Raw genomic sequence first — 16572 nt, forward strand, 5'->3', positions numbered from 1 at the left:
CCAAACTTCCACTAGCATGAGATTCTGGCTCTTTCACTTTGTCAATATTCTCAATGGTTTGATTTTCAAAGAACACTACATCACGACTTCTGACTAGCTTCTTCTGAACTGGATCATACAGCCTGTAGCCAAATTCATCAAACCCATAACCAATGAAAATGCACTCTCTAGTCTTCGAATCCAACTTAGATCTCTCATCTCTTGGAACATGCACAAATGCCTTGCAACCGAAGACTCTGAGGTGATCATAAGAAACATCATTTCCACACCAAACTTTATCAGGAACTTCATTTTTCAAAGCAATAACAGGAGATAAGTTGATAACATGAACAGCTGTGGAAACTGCCTCAGCCCAAAAGGAACTAGGCAACTTTGCATCATCAAGCATACATCTGACTCTCTCCATAATTGTCCGGTTCATCCTTTCTGCTAAGCCATTTAATTGAGGAGTCTTAGGAGGAGTTTTCTGATGTCTAATGCCATACCTTCTGCAGTACTCATCAAACGGTCCACAATATTCACCGCCATTATCAGTACGGATGCACTTCAATTTCTTCCCTGTCTGTCTCTCAACAAGGGCATGAAACTCTTTAAATACACCAAGCACATCACTTTTGTGCTTCAAAGTATAGACCCAGAGTTTCCTAGAATAGTCATCAATAAAGGTTACAAAGTAAACTGCACCTCCGAGTGACCTAACCTTCATTGGTCCACACACATCAGAATGTATCAACTCAAGTGGCTCTGACCTTCTTGTAGGAGGATGGCTCATGAAAGAAACCCTTCTCTGTTTTCCAGCCAAGCAGTGAACACACTTGTCCAATCTAGCTTCTTTAACCCCAGAAAGCTTACTCTTCTTGGCAAGGTAATCAATCCCCTTCACACTCATGTGACCAAGTCGTTTATGCCACAATTCTGATGCACATTCTTTTTCTACAACATTCACTGAATCATCAGAAACAGAACTTTGCAAAGAGTACAAGTTAGAATGCTTGTTACCTCGTGCAACAACCAGCGAGCCTTTAGTGATTTTCCAATGCCCATCACCAAAGAAACAACAGAAACCATCATCATCAAGTTTTCCTGTAGAAATAAGATTCAGTCTGATATCTGGTGCATGCTTGACATCTTTAAGTACCAACTTTGTGCCATTGCTTGTCTCAAGGCAAACTGTACCAGTACCCGTCACCTTCACCTGACCATCATCACCCATTCTGAGCTCTCCAAAGTCACCTGGAGTATATGAAGAAAAGCATTCCTTCCTTGGTGTAACATGGTAGGCTGCACCTGAATCCACAATCCAAGTTGTCTCATGGCATGCAACGTTGATGGCGTTTTCATCACAGGCAACAAGTAAATCTGTTCTAACTATCGCAACTTGATTCCCAGTGTCACCATCTTTATTGTCTTGCTTCTTTTCTCTTTTCCACTTGAAGCAATATTTCTTGATGTGCCCTTTCTTACCACAATAATGACATTCAATATCCTTGTACCTTGACCTTGACTTGCTTCTGCTTTTATCTCTACCCCTCTGACCCTTTTGCTTGTTTCTCCCCCTATCATCTGTAACCAAAATATCTGACTGCGAAGTAGAAGTGTCTTGAGATCTTCTTCTTGCTTCTTCATTCAAGATACCACTCTTTACATATTCCATGGTCACAACACCGTTGGGAGCAGAATTGGTCAATGAAACCCGAAATGTTTCCCAAGAATCTGGTAGAGTATTAAGCAACCAGAGACCAAGTACCTCATCCTCAAATTTGATGCCCATACCAGACAATTGATCAAGAACGCCCTGAAAATCATTAACATGATCATTGATCAATGTACCTTCCCTGTATCTTATATTCATCATCTGTTTCAGCAAAAACAATTTGTTATTGCCTGTCTTAGAAGCATACAGGGTCTCAAGTTTATTCCATAGGCTCCTGGCATGTGTCTCATTAATAATGTGGTTTAAAACATTATCTTCAACCCACTGTCGAATATATCCACAAACTTGTTGGTGTTCAAAGTCCCACTCCTCATCTGACATATTTTCAGGCTTTGCACTTGCAAACACAGGTAGATGTAACTTTTTCACAAACAGGAGATCCTTCATTTTGGCTTTCCAAATGTGATAATTTTTACCATTCAATCTCACCATATTACTCGTATTTGCCTCCATGTCAAATATACCAAATTAACAACCAGGGCTCTGATACCACTTTGTTGGGAAAAATCCCACTTGCTGTGACAATCAAAATCACAGACCCGACACGGTACACAAATAGGAGATAATACACAAAAGCCCAAAAATAAATATGAACACAAGGAACACAAGATTTACGTGGAAAACCCCAAAACTACGGGGAAAAACCACGGGCCACCAACAACAACAATTTCCACTATCACAAATCTCGGGTACAAAGTTTCAGGCTACCACACGAGCCATACATTCACAAATCATCAAATACAACAACTCCTAGGCCAAAACATTCTTATAATATTCACAGGCTAAAAGGAATAATATCTCGTACTCAAAATATTCAATCTCCAAAACTAGGATAAAAATAAATACAAATATTACGAGATTATCCAAAGAGATGCCTGGAATAAATACAAGCTGACCTCAAAGAATTGATTAAGATGAACCCAAGAAGCTTAGGCAAACTCCATGACAAAATGGCACCAAGATGAAGAAGAGAAAATGGTTTCTTCCCTCTGCTGCAGACTGCCGAATGGAATGAGAAGAAAAATGGGTTTTCTTGCTCTGTTTACTGCCTCATTGTGTGTGTCTCTCTGGCCGAAAAAGAGAGTGAAAATGGGAAAAATAATTCCCCTCCTCTGCTGCTGCCCACTATCGAAAACAACAACAAAAAAAAAATGGGAATAATTGGAGAAAGTGGAAATTGCACTCCCCATGCGCATGCTGCCTCCACAAGCTGCCAAAGTCACATCCTCCTTTTACATTCCACTACATTGTGTTTTTGTTATTTTATTTTATTCTATTGCACATAGGAGGGACCCAACAGAATCACATCCTCGGAGACGGCACTTCCTTCTGGAATTTCTTCAACTCGTGGGCTGAATTATCACGCGGTTTTCATCAACCTTCAACAACTCCCATCCATCAACGTTGGTTTCCAGGCAACACTCCCTGCCCGATTCATCTCCCTCCCATGACCGAGCCTGGTGCAAGGCTTAGGCTATCATCCCCGCCATTCCCGGAAAGGATCCTCCATCTAAGCAAACAAAACATCGCTAAGCTCAAACAAAAACTCAACTCCCAAATGGGAACAACAGCAATCTCTTCCCTGCAGTCGTATATGGGTCATCTCTGGCGTTCTATCACTCGCGCGCGCAATCTTGACGGAAATGAAGACGTTCATCTCTTTCTGGGTATAGGTACGCGACCCAGGGTGCATCTACCAGAAGGGTATTGGGGAAACGGGTTGTACTTCAAGAAAGTAACGCTGAAAGCAGGGGAGGTGGTAGGGAAAGGAGTAGGGTGGGTTGCTTGCCAGATTAAGGAAACAGTTGAAAAGCAGAGTGAGGAAGAAGTAATGAAGCAGTATAGTAATTGGTTAAAGTCTCCGGCACTTGTTGGAGGGGAGTTATTCTCGGTTAATACCGTAACCATAAGCAGCTCTCCGTGGTATAACGTGTACGGCACCGATTTCGGGTGGGGAAAACCAGTTCGGGTGAGGAGCGGAGGGGCCAATAAGCTTGACGGAAAAGTCACACTTTTTGCTGGGTGTGAAGAAGGGAGTGTAGACATAGAGCTCTCCATTAACCCCCACACTTTACATCAACTACAAAACGATTCAGAATTCTTGGAGTACGTCACAATTTCATGAAAGTTTCTTTTGGGCATCATATTATTATGCAGTGTGCAGTGTGAGAGACAACTCTTTCAATTCTTTTCTTTTCTATGGCTGTATGTTGTTTACCTTTTCTGTGCTGTGCTTGAATTGAAGGTGGTAATTAAATTATGTATTTTTAATTTCTGTGCTGTGCTGGCCTGGTTTTATGCATGTACAATAAAACACCAATGATATATTCCTACGAAATAATAATTTTTTTTTATTTAATGAAAAAATACTCTTATTATATTTTGGTTGAAAGCTTTGATTCGATGACCAACTATGGACCACAATTTTTATTGCACATGCTAAGGTTTAAAGACCCTAGCTTAGCCACAAACAGTAGTAAACACACACAAAAATAAAATAAAACACACTCTACAAATTAAAAAGCTATCTATCATCATATCCCTTAACTTATTATTGCATGCACTTTGAAAAGCGGATAAGTGGCTACTTGTTATGGTGATGATAGGATTTTCTCTCCATTCCCGTGGACTCACTCTCCTGATCGTCACTACCAGTCATAAGATCTTTAGTGGTCTGCCCAATTTCAGCTATATATAGTTTCGCTGATTGCTTGGTGGACCTCTCCTCCTCCTTGTTCCTTGTTTCCTCTTCCTCTTTCTCCTCCTGTTCCTTAGCTTCCTCGTAGTATTCGGTCTGCATTTTCCCCACTGGCTCAAGTATGGTGTTCCAACCGCCTTCTTCGCCCCTTCTTGTTTCTTGTGTGCTTTCTTTCGTTCTCTCGCTGCTGCTGATGAATGTGCTCCCCTCTCCCCTTCTACGAAATATTGCCATCTTTTTGCACATCTTTTTACCTACAAAAACGATTAGCAAAGCGTGGAACGGAGTCCGATGATAACATCAAGCATTCTAACGCAATTCAAGACCAAATATCATCCTAAAACGACCTTATAAAGATGGCATGGCGTACACACGCATTGCGCCCAGCAGGATTCAAAGCTCAGACCTCACGGAAGAGAGCACTATTCACCCACTCCTTTCCATCTCTCCATTTTGAGAGAGTTGATTTTCATCTCTCCAAATTTGTATAAGAATTGGAAGAATGGAGTGGAGAATGAAATTGGAAGAATGAATTTAATAAACAACTTCTCCAATTTTTCTTTTTCCACCCCTCCAATTCTCCATTTTTTTTAGAAAATTCTCCAATTTTTCAAGTTGCTAAACGACCCCTAAGTTTCTCAATGGTTTCTTACTAGCATTTTAGTCCTAACCTTTTATCGGTGTTGGTTTCATGACCCGGAAGTGTCACTCGACTAGCCAACATAACTAATTCGAGTTAATAATAAAATATAAATGATCAATGATCTTGTGGTCAAGAGACAGAAAGGACATGTAAGGACTCTTCCAAATGTTAGTGACTCTTAATGAGAAAGTATGGTTCCCCTTCCTCATTTGTAGTAGAAGGGAGAGTAATAGAATGACCAATAATAAATTGGTAATAATTGAAATATTTACTGTCACTAAGGCTTAATCTTATTTAAACGTTTCTTTGTGTAGTCTAATGAATTAACCTGTTTACTATTAAAAAAATGGGGAAACAAAGGCACATAAATATCTCCACCTAGGCACCGCACCTACTACGCACAGAATAATTGAGATCAGAGTGAGTAGCACTAACCAATATGGTTGGCGTGGTGGTTCAGCACCTTGTCCCTTAAGCATGAGGTTGGGGTTCGATCCCCACCATTTGGCCAGTTTAGTCTTCTAACTATCGGCTGGAGGAATAGGACAAACCCAAAAATACTAACCAAACATAAACGATCCGTTCGTGTTCGTTAACGTTCACGAACCCCGTTCGTGAACACTTAATAACAAAACACTTGCACATGTTCATGAACACATTTGTTCGAAAACGTTTGTTAATGTTTGTTTACGTTTACCTTAATAAACGAACGATGAACACATTTGTTCGAAAACGTTTGTTAATGTTTGTTTACGTTTACCTTAATAAACGAACGCTTACTGAATACTTACCGAGCTCGGACACGAGTAACTTAATAAACGAACGCTTACTGAACACTTACCGAGCTCGGACACGAGTAATTTGTCGAAAGCTCTGTTCACTAACTGCCCTAAGTAGCACCACATGGTCCACATGTCCACATCGTAATTAAAGAGATGCTGCACGGTAGGGAACTAGCCATTAATTAGAAATGCCAATGAGTAGTTGATATTAATATTTTAATAGTTTTAATTAATTTTTTTAAAGTTTATTATTTAACAAATATTAAACATTTTTTTTTGAAAACAACAAATATTAAACATAAAAATTAAAAATTAAAAATATTAATTTTTAAATATTTTTAATATTAATATATTTAATATTAATAGCTTTTAATATTTTAATTAATTTTTTTAATATTTTTAATTTTTTTATTTTAAAATTTATTATTAAAAAATATTTTAAAATGTCAACTCACCATCCCGGTAAACAGGCAACCTAGGAAGGTAACCTACTATCAGGTGAAATTGCATGCATTTGGAGTGTTCAGTGGGTACATGTTTTTCATTCAGTGGCCTAATTGCACTCTCAGGTTACATTCCGTGGCCAATTTGAATCTTATTCCTTTTTTTTTTTATTTTATTTTATTTTTTTGGAGTACTATTGACTCTATTCATAATTACTTTCTCAACGAAACACAAAGTGCCAATGCCAATATCACCTCTATTCAAATGGGTGTCCCTAGACCACAAGCTCTTTGGCTGCGGGAGGTGCATTATTCAGGCGCATTAAAGCACTTGCAATAGCTGGGCGTTGTGCAGGTTAAATAGATTGTATTAGGTAGCTTTGTTAGGACTTGGGAATTGAAGCGGAAATGGGAGAAGTTGAAGTGATATCCACATGCTTTGTTGGAGCGGAAAGATCAAATGGTGTGTCAAGAAGAGTTGAGTTAACACCATGGGATCTGCAGTTCCTTCAAGTTGGCCCCATCCAGAAAGGCCTTCTCTTCTACAAGCCCACCCTTGTTCAACAACAACAATTCTTCAATTCCAATTTGATTCATCACTTGAAAACCACTCTCTCTTCCACCCTAGATTTCTATCCTCCCCTTGCCGGCCGCTTTGCCATGGTGATGAATGAAGAGGACAACACTTGTAGTGTTTATGTTGATTGTAACAATGCAGGTGTTGCGTTTGTAGAAGCCAAGGCTAGTGGCCTCACGGTGGCTGCAATTCTTGATCAGTCCAACAATAATAATAATAATAATGTTCCTGAGATACTCCGGTGTTTCTTCACCCTCAATGGCATTCTCAACCGCGACGGGATCTGCAAGGCTCTGATGGGAGTGCAAGTAACTGAGCTTCTCGACGGCTACTTCATCGGCTGCACATTGAATCACAGCCTCGGAGACGGCGCTTCCTTTTGGAATTTCTTTAACTCATGGGCTGAATTATCACGCGGTTTTCTTCAACCTTCAATAACTCCCATCCATCAACGCTGGTTTCCAGGCAACACTACCTGCCCAATTCATCTCCCTCCGTTGATTGAGAGCCCTGAAAGGCTATCGCTGGATGGTTTCAAGCTAACAAAAAGGATGTTCCATTTGAGCAAAGAAAACATTGGTAGGCTGAAACAAAAAGCCAACTCTGAAATGGGAACTAAAACTATCTCTTCCCTGCAGTCATACATGGCTCATCTCTGGCGAGCTGTCACTCGCGCTCGCCACCTTCATAGTAATGAAGATGTTCATCTTGTTGTTGGTATCGGTACGCGAGCCAGGATGGGTCTACCAGGAGGGTATTGGGGAAACGCTGTTTTCTTCATTAAAGAGACGCTTAAAGCAGGGGACGTTTTAGGGAAAGGACTGGGTTGGGTAGCTTGGCAGATTAAGAAAGCTGTTGAAAAGCATAGCCATGAAGAAGAAGTAAGGAAAATGTATATGAAGTTTGTAAAATCTCCGGCGCTCATTGGGGCCGAGACATCAGGCTCGCCTAATACACTGGGCATCAGCAGCTCTCCGCGGTTCGACGTGTACGGCTCTGATTTCGGGTGGGGGAAACCAGTTGCAGTGAGGACCGGTGCAGTCAATAAGCTTGACGGAAGAGTGGCGCTATTTGGTGGATGTGAAGAAGGGAGTGTAGAAATGGAGCTCTCCATTCATCCCCAAACATTACTTGGACTAGAAAACGATCCCCAATTCTTGGACTACTTCACAATTCCAGGAAACTAATAAAGAAATAAATAAATAGCATGATCTGAGACCGCATCTTCTTGTTTTCTGTTTCGGTCGAGGTTTATGTCTCAGTTGTGTCAAAGGGAAGGCCTCTGCCCATTTCGGCATTTCCTTTCTTCTCAGCTTTTTTGTTGGTTTGTCTCTTCTTTAATTTTCTTGTAATTGTGTATTGGATGATTGGTAGGGGAGAATCTGAGAAAGTGGTGGCAGTTTACCACACTCTTTGTAATAGTAATAATGACATCTAATAAGAGCATCTTTATTGGTGAGATATTTCGGGGTTATTGAAGAGTTTTTCTAAGTTTGATTATGAAAGAGAAAATAGGATGAGAGGAAAAAAAAATTAAAACAAATCAAATTTTTAAAAAGAAATTAATAAACAATTGAAGTTGTCAGCAGCTGACATGGGGAGAAGAAAAAGAGAACCAAAAAATAAAAGATGAAAGCTTTAGTTTACGCGCCTAGTGGCGCGCCGCACCTGCGTGTAATGCTTTATATTGTTGTCAGTTGTAGGGGCCACAATAATCCCATGTTTGCAGAAGCTCAAACACAAATAAAAGAGTTAATACCACAAATGGTCCTATGACTATTAGGTTAGTACTTTTTTTAGTCATCGACTTTCAGTTCGATCACAATAAGTCATTTGACTTTCATTTTTGACCACAAATAGTCCTTTGTTAAAATTTATGTTAAATAGATGTTAAATCTAGGGGTAATATCGTCAAATTGATTAATATTACTATGATTACTTCTTTTTGAGAATTATATGACAACATAATTAATTGCAAACATTAATAAATATTATATTAATAAATGTAAAAACAAAATGGATGTGACAAATAACATAAATGAACAAATTAAATAAAAACTCATGATTAATGTTCGTAATTTGTACTTGATTAATTATATTAATTCAACGGTGGCGGCCTTTAGTTTTGTCCCAAACAAAATGTTTAATTGATTAATGAAGAGTGAAAACTATTAATCGGTCATGTATGAACAACCATGAAAATAATGGAAGCAAAGTTTTTGAAAAAAAATTTCTTCCATTTTAATCTTTTGGTTAAATTAAAAACATATAGCTCTAATATTAAATCTTCATTTTGTACGCATAATTACGAGAATAAGATGTATTGTCTTTTTATTTAGGAGTATTTATATTTCTTAATTGTTTCAATTATGCTTGTCGGTGAAAAATTCTAAACATTTTTATTTTATGACCATTAATCCATTATATATATCAATTTGACGATAATACCCCTAGATTTAACACCTATTTAACAGAAATTTTAATAAAGGATTATTTGTGGTCTAAAATGAAAGTCAAAGGACCATTTGTGGTCAAATTGAAAGTCGAGGACTAAAATGAATACTAGCCTAATAGTCAGAGGACCATTTGTGATATTAACTCCAAATAAAAACTACTCCTCACACTAGATAGAAGATCATTCATGATTTTTTAACTGACATTATCCTCTAAATATTTTCTGCTGTGGATGCTCTAAGTAACAACAAAAAAAAAATTAGGAATCACTAAGAAGTTAAATAATCCACAAGGTTGAGGCGTAGACATGACTCTCAACACTCGTACACCTACACTTAAGAGACCTGCATGGCTGCATTATTGAGGCGCATTAAAAGCACGCGCAATAACTCACCATTGTGCAATTAAATGGCGATCGTTATATCATGGACCATGATTCACACAGTAATGTAGACCCTAATTCAATACACAGAACTTAATTTTATAAAATACATAATTTATGTTCATAATGTATATAATTATATAGCTGAAAACACATACACTTAACATAATACACATACACATTATGAAATTAAAATTCATAATATGCAGAGTTATATAGATAATGTCGCATAAATTCATAACATACTATACATACTCTTTATATACTTTAATAGGGAATATACCACGGGTATACGGTCCTAAATACGTTATACGTATTTAGGTATACGAGTATGTGTATGGGTCTATACCCTATCCCTTCAATTAAGGGACTTTTGGCCTCCCTTCAATCTCTCTCTAAAGAACACACTTAAAAGTAATGCTCTCCCTTCTCTCTAGAGCTATGGAAGAACATAATGAATAAAATTACTTCTTTGACTTAAATACTCCATCTACTTTGTACTTTACATATACTCTTATGCACCCTAGTACATATGGAAGATTTAATCCTTATCATACTTATTTTAAAATATCGTGTTTATGTGTATGTGTATTATTTTAAGTGTTTATGTGTTTTAACACTATAATTTTAACATGAATTCTGTTAGACAGTGCACTATAGACCATCCACGATATAAATTGACGTTAAATGGACTCTCTTAGCTAGCTTGGTTAGGACTTACGAGTTGAACCCGAAATGGGAGAAGTTGAAGTGATATCCACATGCTTTGTTGGAGCGGAAAGATCAAATGGTGTGTCAAGAAGAGTTGAGTTAACACCATGGGATCTGCAGTTCCTTCAAGTCGGCCCCATCCAGAAAGGGCCTTATTAGCATATATAATAGGGGTAGTGCAGTAATTACATATATAAGAGCAGTTACAACTGCTTTACCGCCAGCTTTCCTTTCATATATATAAACTTTGTATTCCTGCACTGATGTGAGAGAGATAACAGACTCAATTCTTCTTGTTTCAATCTTGCAATGCTCATCTAACTACTTCTTTCCCTTCATTCATCTCTCTGTCTCGCTCTCATCATGGTATCAGAGCAGAGAAGATCCTACGCCGCAGCTGTAGCAGAAGAATCCAGCCACAGATCACGATCCACAACTCCCGTCATGCAGTCGCCGATTCGCACAAGAGAACCGCAAAGGGATTCTGCTCCGCAGAGGAGCATCAATGAAGAAGATGTCGAGAATCCATTGTTCTTGAGTAGCAATGAAAGCTCGAACGCCATTCTAGTTTCACCTCCCCTTGTCGGCAGCAGTAACTATAGCACATGGAGCATCTCCATGCAAAACGCCCTAGAAGTCAAGAACAAATGGGGAATAATTGACGGAAGTGTCGCCTAGCCGAGTATAACAGATGCTAAGTATCCGCCATGGAGGAGGTGTAATCTAATGATCTGCTCCTGGATTTGCAGATCCGTTCATCCATCCATCGTCCAAAGCATTCTGTACATGAAAAGGGCCAAGGATGTGTGGAACGACTTGAAGGAAAGATTCGCTCAACGCGATGCGCATCGGATTTCTATTCTACAAGGTGAAATATATGGCCTCAAGCAAGGTAAACTTTCAGTTAATGAATACTATACTAGATGCCGTGGTCTTTGGGAGCAAATGAATGAATTGCGGCCATTAGCGATGTGCAAGTGTGAACCGAGTGGTTCATGCGATCTGTTTGAGATAATCAAAGACGAAAGAAAAACAGATCAGATTATTCGATTTCTTGAAGGCCTCAATGTTGAATATAACTCGTTCAAATCAAACATACTTGTTCTTGATCCTCTGCCTGATATTCATAAAGTGTATGTTATGACTGAAAAATTTGAAAGGCAACTACAAACTGATGCCATATATGATCTGGAAGTGGCTCATGCTAATGCAACTCAAATCAGCTCACCCAATGAGGATATTGTTGCCGCTGTGAACAACTTTAACAGCCGAAGGAACTTCAACAATTCTGGAAACAAAGTTGCTAAGTGCACATTCTGTGGTATGAATGGCCACACAGTGGAGAAATGTTATAAGAAACATGGCTTCCCGCCAGGATGGGTACAGGGTTTCAAGTCCAAAGGGAAGCAACCTGCAGTAACAAATGATTCACATGGTAATAACTATTCCTCTAATGAGATTCAGAAACTCATCTCTCTTTTGCAGAACCAAATGGGGCAAAATCAGCCACCTACATGGCAAAAGCAGTCATCTACCTCAGCAGCCCTTACTCTTAGTCCTAGCTTTGAACAGGAGGAGTCTCCAAATGAAGGCAAGTATGCTCTCAACACAAAAATTAATTCGATAATGCTAGGGCAGTCCGCATGGATTTTGGATTCTGGTGCCACTGACCATATATCATGTTCTTTGGATTTCTTTGATGATTATCATATTGTTAAGGGAGCAGTTGTGAACTTACCAGATGAAAAGTGTACTGAAGTAAAACACGTTGGGAGTATAAGACTTAATGATGATTTATGGCTGAGAAATGTTTTGCATATTCCAACCTTTCAGTTCAACATTGTCTCTGTTACTAAACTTCTAAAAGACTCACTTTCTACTTTGGTTTTTGCCTCTGATCAGTGTCTGCTTCGGGGGGAATATGGGAGAATGACTGGTTTTGCTAAGGAACATGGAGGTCTATACTTGCTACAAGAGCCACCAGGAGGTTCTATGAAAGCTTGTAATCAACTAGCTATGCAATGTAGTATTGAGACATGGCATCAACGATTGGGACATTTTCCCATTAATAAGATGCATTACATAGAAAGTATTTCCAATTCTACTGTACAGAATAATAAGGCAGTTGCTTGTGATATATGCCATTTTGCCAAACACAAAAAGTCTCCCTCTACTTTGAGCAATACTACTTCTAAAGCTTGTTTTGAACTTTTACATGTGGATGTTTGGGGACCTTTTATGGTCAAGACGCTGGGAGGAGAACGATATTTTCTTACTATCGTAGATGACTATTCAAGATTTACGTGGATTCATTTAATGAGAAGTAAATCTGACACTCAACAATTGATCAAGAATTTTTATAAATTTGTTCATACACAGTTTGCTGCATCAATAAAAATCATAAGGAGTGACAATGGTGGGGAATTCAACATGTCTGACTTCTTTGAGGAACATGGCATTATACACCAGCGATCTTGCGTAAATATGCCTCAACAGAATGCTGTTGTAGAAAGGAAACATCAACACCTATTAAACGTGGCAAGGGCTCTCCGGTTTCAAGCTAATCTCCCTTTGGAATTTTGGGGGCAGTGTGTGCTCCATGCGGCCTTCCTAATCAACCGGCTCCCATCATTGATTCTTGATTGGCAACCCTCTTCTACAGGCCGCCCACCCTTCAATTCTCCAATTTGATTCATCACTTGAAAACCACTCTCTCTTCCACACTGGATTTCTATCCTCCGCTTGCCGGCTGCTTTGCTATAGTGATGAATGAAGAGGATATCTACGCTAGGGTGCATCTACCCGAAGGGTATTGGGGAAACGGGTTTTACTTCAAGAAATTAACGCTGAAAGCAGGGGAGGTGGTGGGGAAAGGAGTAGGTTGGGTTGCTTGCCAGATTAAGGAAGCAGTTCAAAAGCAGAGTGATGAAGAAGTAATGAAGCAGTATAGTAACTGGGTAAAGTCTCCGGCACTTGTTGGAGGGGAGGTATTCTCGGTTAATACCGTAACCATGAGCAGCTCTCCGTGGTTCAACGTTTACGGCACCGATTTTGGGTGGGGAAAACCAGTTCAAGTAGCTTGATGGAAAAGTCACACTTTTTGGTGGGTGGGAAGAAGGGAGTGTAGACATAGAGCTCTCCGTTCACCCCCACACATTACATGCACTAGAAAACGATCCAGAATTCTTAAGAGTACGTCACAATTTCATGAAACTTACATGCTCCTTTTGGGCATTATGCAGTTTTCTGGACTTTGGAGAATCTAAATTGTATATTTTTGAATTTAAATCCATCTTGCAAGATGGACTCGAGTCCACCATTCTGATGGCACAATAAATAATAGACCAATGATTCCTAGAAAATAGTAACATTTTTTTGTGCTTTGAAAGCTTTGATTGGATGACCAACTATGGACTACAATTTTTATTGCACATGCTAAGGTTTAAAGACCCTAGCTACAAACAGTAGTAAAAACACACAAAAATAAAATGAAACACAGTCTACAAATTAAAAAGCTATCATCATCCCTTAAGCGGATAAGTGGCTACTTGGTATGATGATGATAGGATTTTCTCTCCATTCCCGTGGACTCACTCTCCTTCTCATCATACCTTGGCTCCTGATCATCACTACCAGTCATAAGATCTTTAGTGGTCTTCCCAATTTCAACTATAGTTTCGCCGATTGCTTGGAAGACCCCTGCTCCGCCTTCTCCTCCTCCTCCTTGTTCCTTGTTTCCTCTTCCTCCTTCTCCTCCTGTTCCTTCCTCATAGTATTCTGTCTGCATTTTCCCCACTGGCTCGAGCATGGTGCTCCAACCGCCTTCTTCGCCCCTTCTTGTTTCTTGTGTACTTCCTTTCTTTCTCTCGCTGCTGCTGATGAATGTGCTCCCCCCTCCCGTTGCTTCTCCCTTTGTTCTATTGCCTTCTCCCCTTCTTGTTTCTTGATTTCCCTCTTCTCCCCTTCTTGTTTCTTGATTTCCCTCGCTGCTGATGAATGAACTTCTCCCTCCGGGTTCTCCCTTGTATGATCCAAGTTACCCAGAACTCAGACACATATATAATGTAAAGGGACTATATATATATATATATATATTAATTGGTTTGGTATATGGACCGTACCTTTGCTGGTTCCTGTTTCTTTGCTTGTGATTGTCTCTTAGCTTCTTCTTTCTTCCTAGCTGCGTACTCTGCTGCACTTTCTTCTGCGGACACTACGTAGTCTTTTGCGGCCGCCAGTTTGTCAGTAGCATAATCCGCGGCGGTCCTTCCAGCTCCGGCCACCACATCCTTGGCGGCTCCTGCTGTTTTTCCGGCATACCCTGCGACAGTTGCTGCCACTCCCGCTGCAACCTTGGTGGCCTGTGCAGCTGTGCCGGCAGTTAATTGTGCGGCTCCCCAACCGCCCACGGTGGCCGTGTCTTTCAGTGTCTCCGCCACTTTCCCGGCGTAGCCCACCGCCCCTTTTCCGGTCTCCACCGTCACGTCTTTAGCCTCTGTCACTTTCTGCCCCGCATAGCTCGCTGCATTCTTGCTCATCTCCGCTCCACGCTCTTTTGCCTCCGAAGCTTTGTTCCCTGCCTCCCCTGCCTTCTGTGAAGCGTAATCTTTAGCCTGCACGGTATAATCCTTGGCCGCTTGCCCTGCTTTTGAAAGCGTCTCTTTAGCCTGCTGCGCCGTTTGCACCGTGTAATCTTTCGCGGTCTGCCCGGCACCGGAAATTGTATCTTTTGCCTGCTGAGCCGATTGAACTGTGTAGTCTTTTGCAGTCTGCCCTGCACTTGAGAGTGTATCTTTCGTCTTCTGGGCGGATTGAGTTGTGTAATCTTTTGCAGTTTGTCCTGCACTTGAGAGTGTATCTTTCGTCTTCTGGGCGGATTGGGCTGTGTAATCTTTTGCAGTTTGTCCTGCACTTGAAAGTGTATCTTTAGCCTGCTGGGCCGATTGTACTGTGTAGTCTTTTGCACTTGAGAGTGTATTTTTAGTCTGCTGGGCGGATTGGGTTGTGTAATCTTTTGCAGTTTGTCCTGCGCCCGAAAGTGTATCTTTAGCTTGTTGTGTCCCGGAAATGGTGGAATCTTTGGCGGTTTTGCCAGCACTGGAAAGTGAATCTTTGGTGGCATCATAAGCTTGCTGGGATTTCTGGAGAGCAGTGTCCTTGGCAGCTCCGGCCTTGTCGGCAAGATACTGAAAACCAGATTGAACGTTTTGGTTTGTAGTGTCTTTGGCCTTTTGGTACTTGTGTTGAGCGGTTTGAAGAGCGTCAATGGATTTTTGTTGTGCCGTTTGTCTGTACTTCCCTATCTCCTCCAATGAAAGCCCACTCTCATCCCTTCTTTCGCTTTGTCCTCCTCCTTGGCCACTGTGGACTTCAAACTTCACGCCTCCAGGTCGCTCCTCAAATCCTTGCCGCCTTGTGGTTTCATCTCTCCCACTTCTGGCGTCTTGGCCACTGCTGAACTCTATCCCTCCAACCCTAACAGGCCGCGGGTTTTGTTGAATATCAGCATGTCTCCCGGCCTGGGTTTGTTTGTCGTGGGCCACCCTTTCTCGTGCGGTTTTGCCTTGATCTTCATGTTGAGTAGTGGCGACCGTCGTTTCGGTGACACGCACGGCGGCGGGACGGAAATCCGCCGCAGCAGTGTCGTCGGCGACTTTCTCCGCCAGCGACTCGAAGTGGCTGGCCATTTTGGGGACTCTATCCTTCTCCACTTCGACCGCTCTCTCGTCCGTCTTGTTGTCTCTCCTCATTTGCTCTGAAGCCATTTTTGCACCACACTAATAAATTCTTCTTCTTCTTCGGCTGCTGTTTTTCTGTATTGTATTTGATTGAATCTGGTGATCGAACAAAGAAAGGAATAAGGGGTATAAATTGGGTGGCAATGGCGGTACGTAGAGCGAAGATTGAGATGTGGATAGACGACTGATCTCTAGAAACGCCACGTGTTGCAGTGGGGGAGTTCCAGACAGTATGAGTCAGCTAAAATTTTGGGTGTTAAGATATTTAGCTTCCAAGACGTGTCATGAAGACAGCCTACGTGGTTTGATACGTAAAAATGCTATGTGTCACGCATGCATCACTTCATATAACAAAATTTTGAAAGACATTCATAAAACTTAATCGACAAAATTATTCATAACTAATTAATTTAAACAATGAAGGTTAATA

General features: G+C 40.6%; 3 protein-coding genes across 3 annotated transcripts; 2 read left to right on the forward strand and 1 right to left on the reverse strand.

The window, feature by feature from the left end:
• The first annotated feature begins 2656 nt into the window (after window positions 1-2656).
• LOC116010132 (uncharacterized acetyltransferase At3g50280-like) lies at window positions 2657-4081 on the forward strand. The gene is made up of 2 exons (XM_031249400.1): window positions 2657-2741; window positions 3001-4081. The coding sequence occupies exons 1-2, from the start codon at window positions 2657-2659 to the stop codon at window positions 3837-3839; spliced, it is 924 nt and encodes a 307-aa protein (XP_031105260.1). The 3' UTR covers window positions 3840-4081.
• A 2607-nt stretch (window positions 4082-6688) lies between these two features.
• LOC116010133 (uncharacterized acetyltransferase At3g50280-like) lies at window positions 6689-8044 on the forward strand. Its single transcript, XM_031249402.1, has one exon. The coding sequence runs from the start codon at window positions 6689-6691 to the stop codon at window positions 8042-8044; it is 1356 nt and encodes a 451-aa protein (XP_031105262.1).
• A 5711-nt stretch (window positions 8045-13755) lies between these two features.
• On the reverse strand, window positions 13756-16477 carry LOC116010072 (late embryogenesis abundant protein ECP63). Its single transcript, XM_031249335.1, has 2 exons — window positions 14526-16477; window positions 13756-14425 (listed from the first exon to the last, which is right to left on the reverse strand). The coding sequence occupies exons 1-2, from the start codon at window positions 16167-16169 to the stop codon at window positions 13949-13951; spliced, it is 2121 nt and encodes a 706-aa protein (XP_031105195.1). The 5' UTR covers window positions 16170-16477; the 3' UTR covers window positions 13756-13948.
• Between the last annotated feature and the right edge of the window lie 95 nt (window positions 16478-16572).

Source organism: Ipomoea triloba, chromosome 2, assembly GCF_003576645.1.
Source record: "Ipomoea triloba cultivar NCNSP0323 chromosome 2, ASM357664v1".
NCBI lineage: Eukaryota > Viridiplantae > Streptophyta > Magnoliopsida > Solanales > Convolvulaceae > Ipomoea > Ipomoea triloba.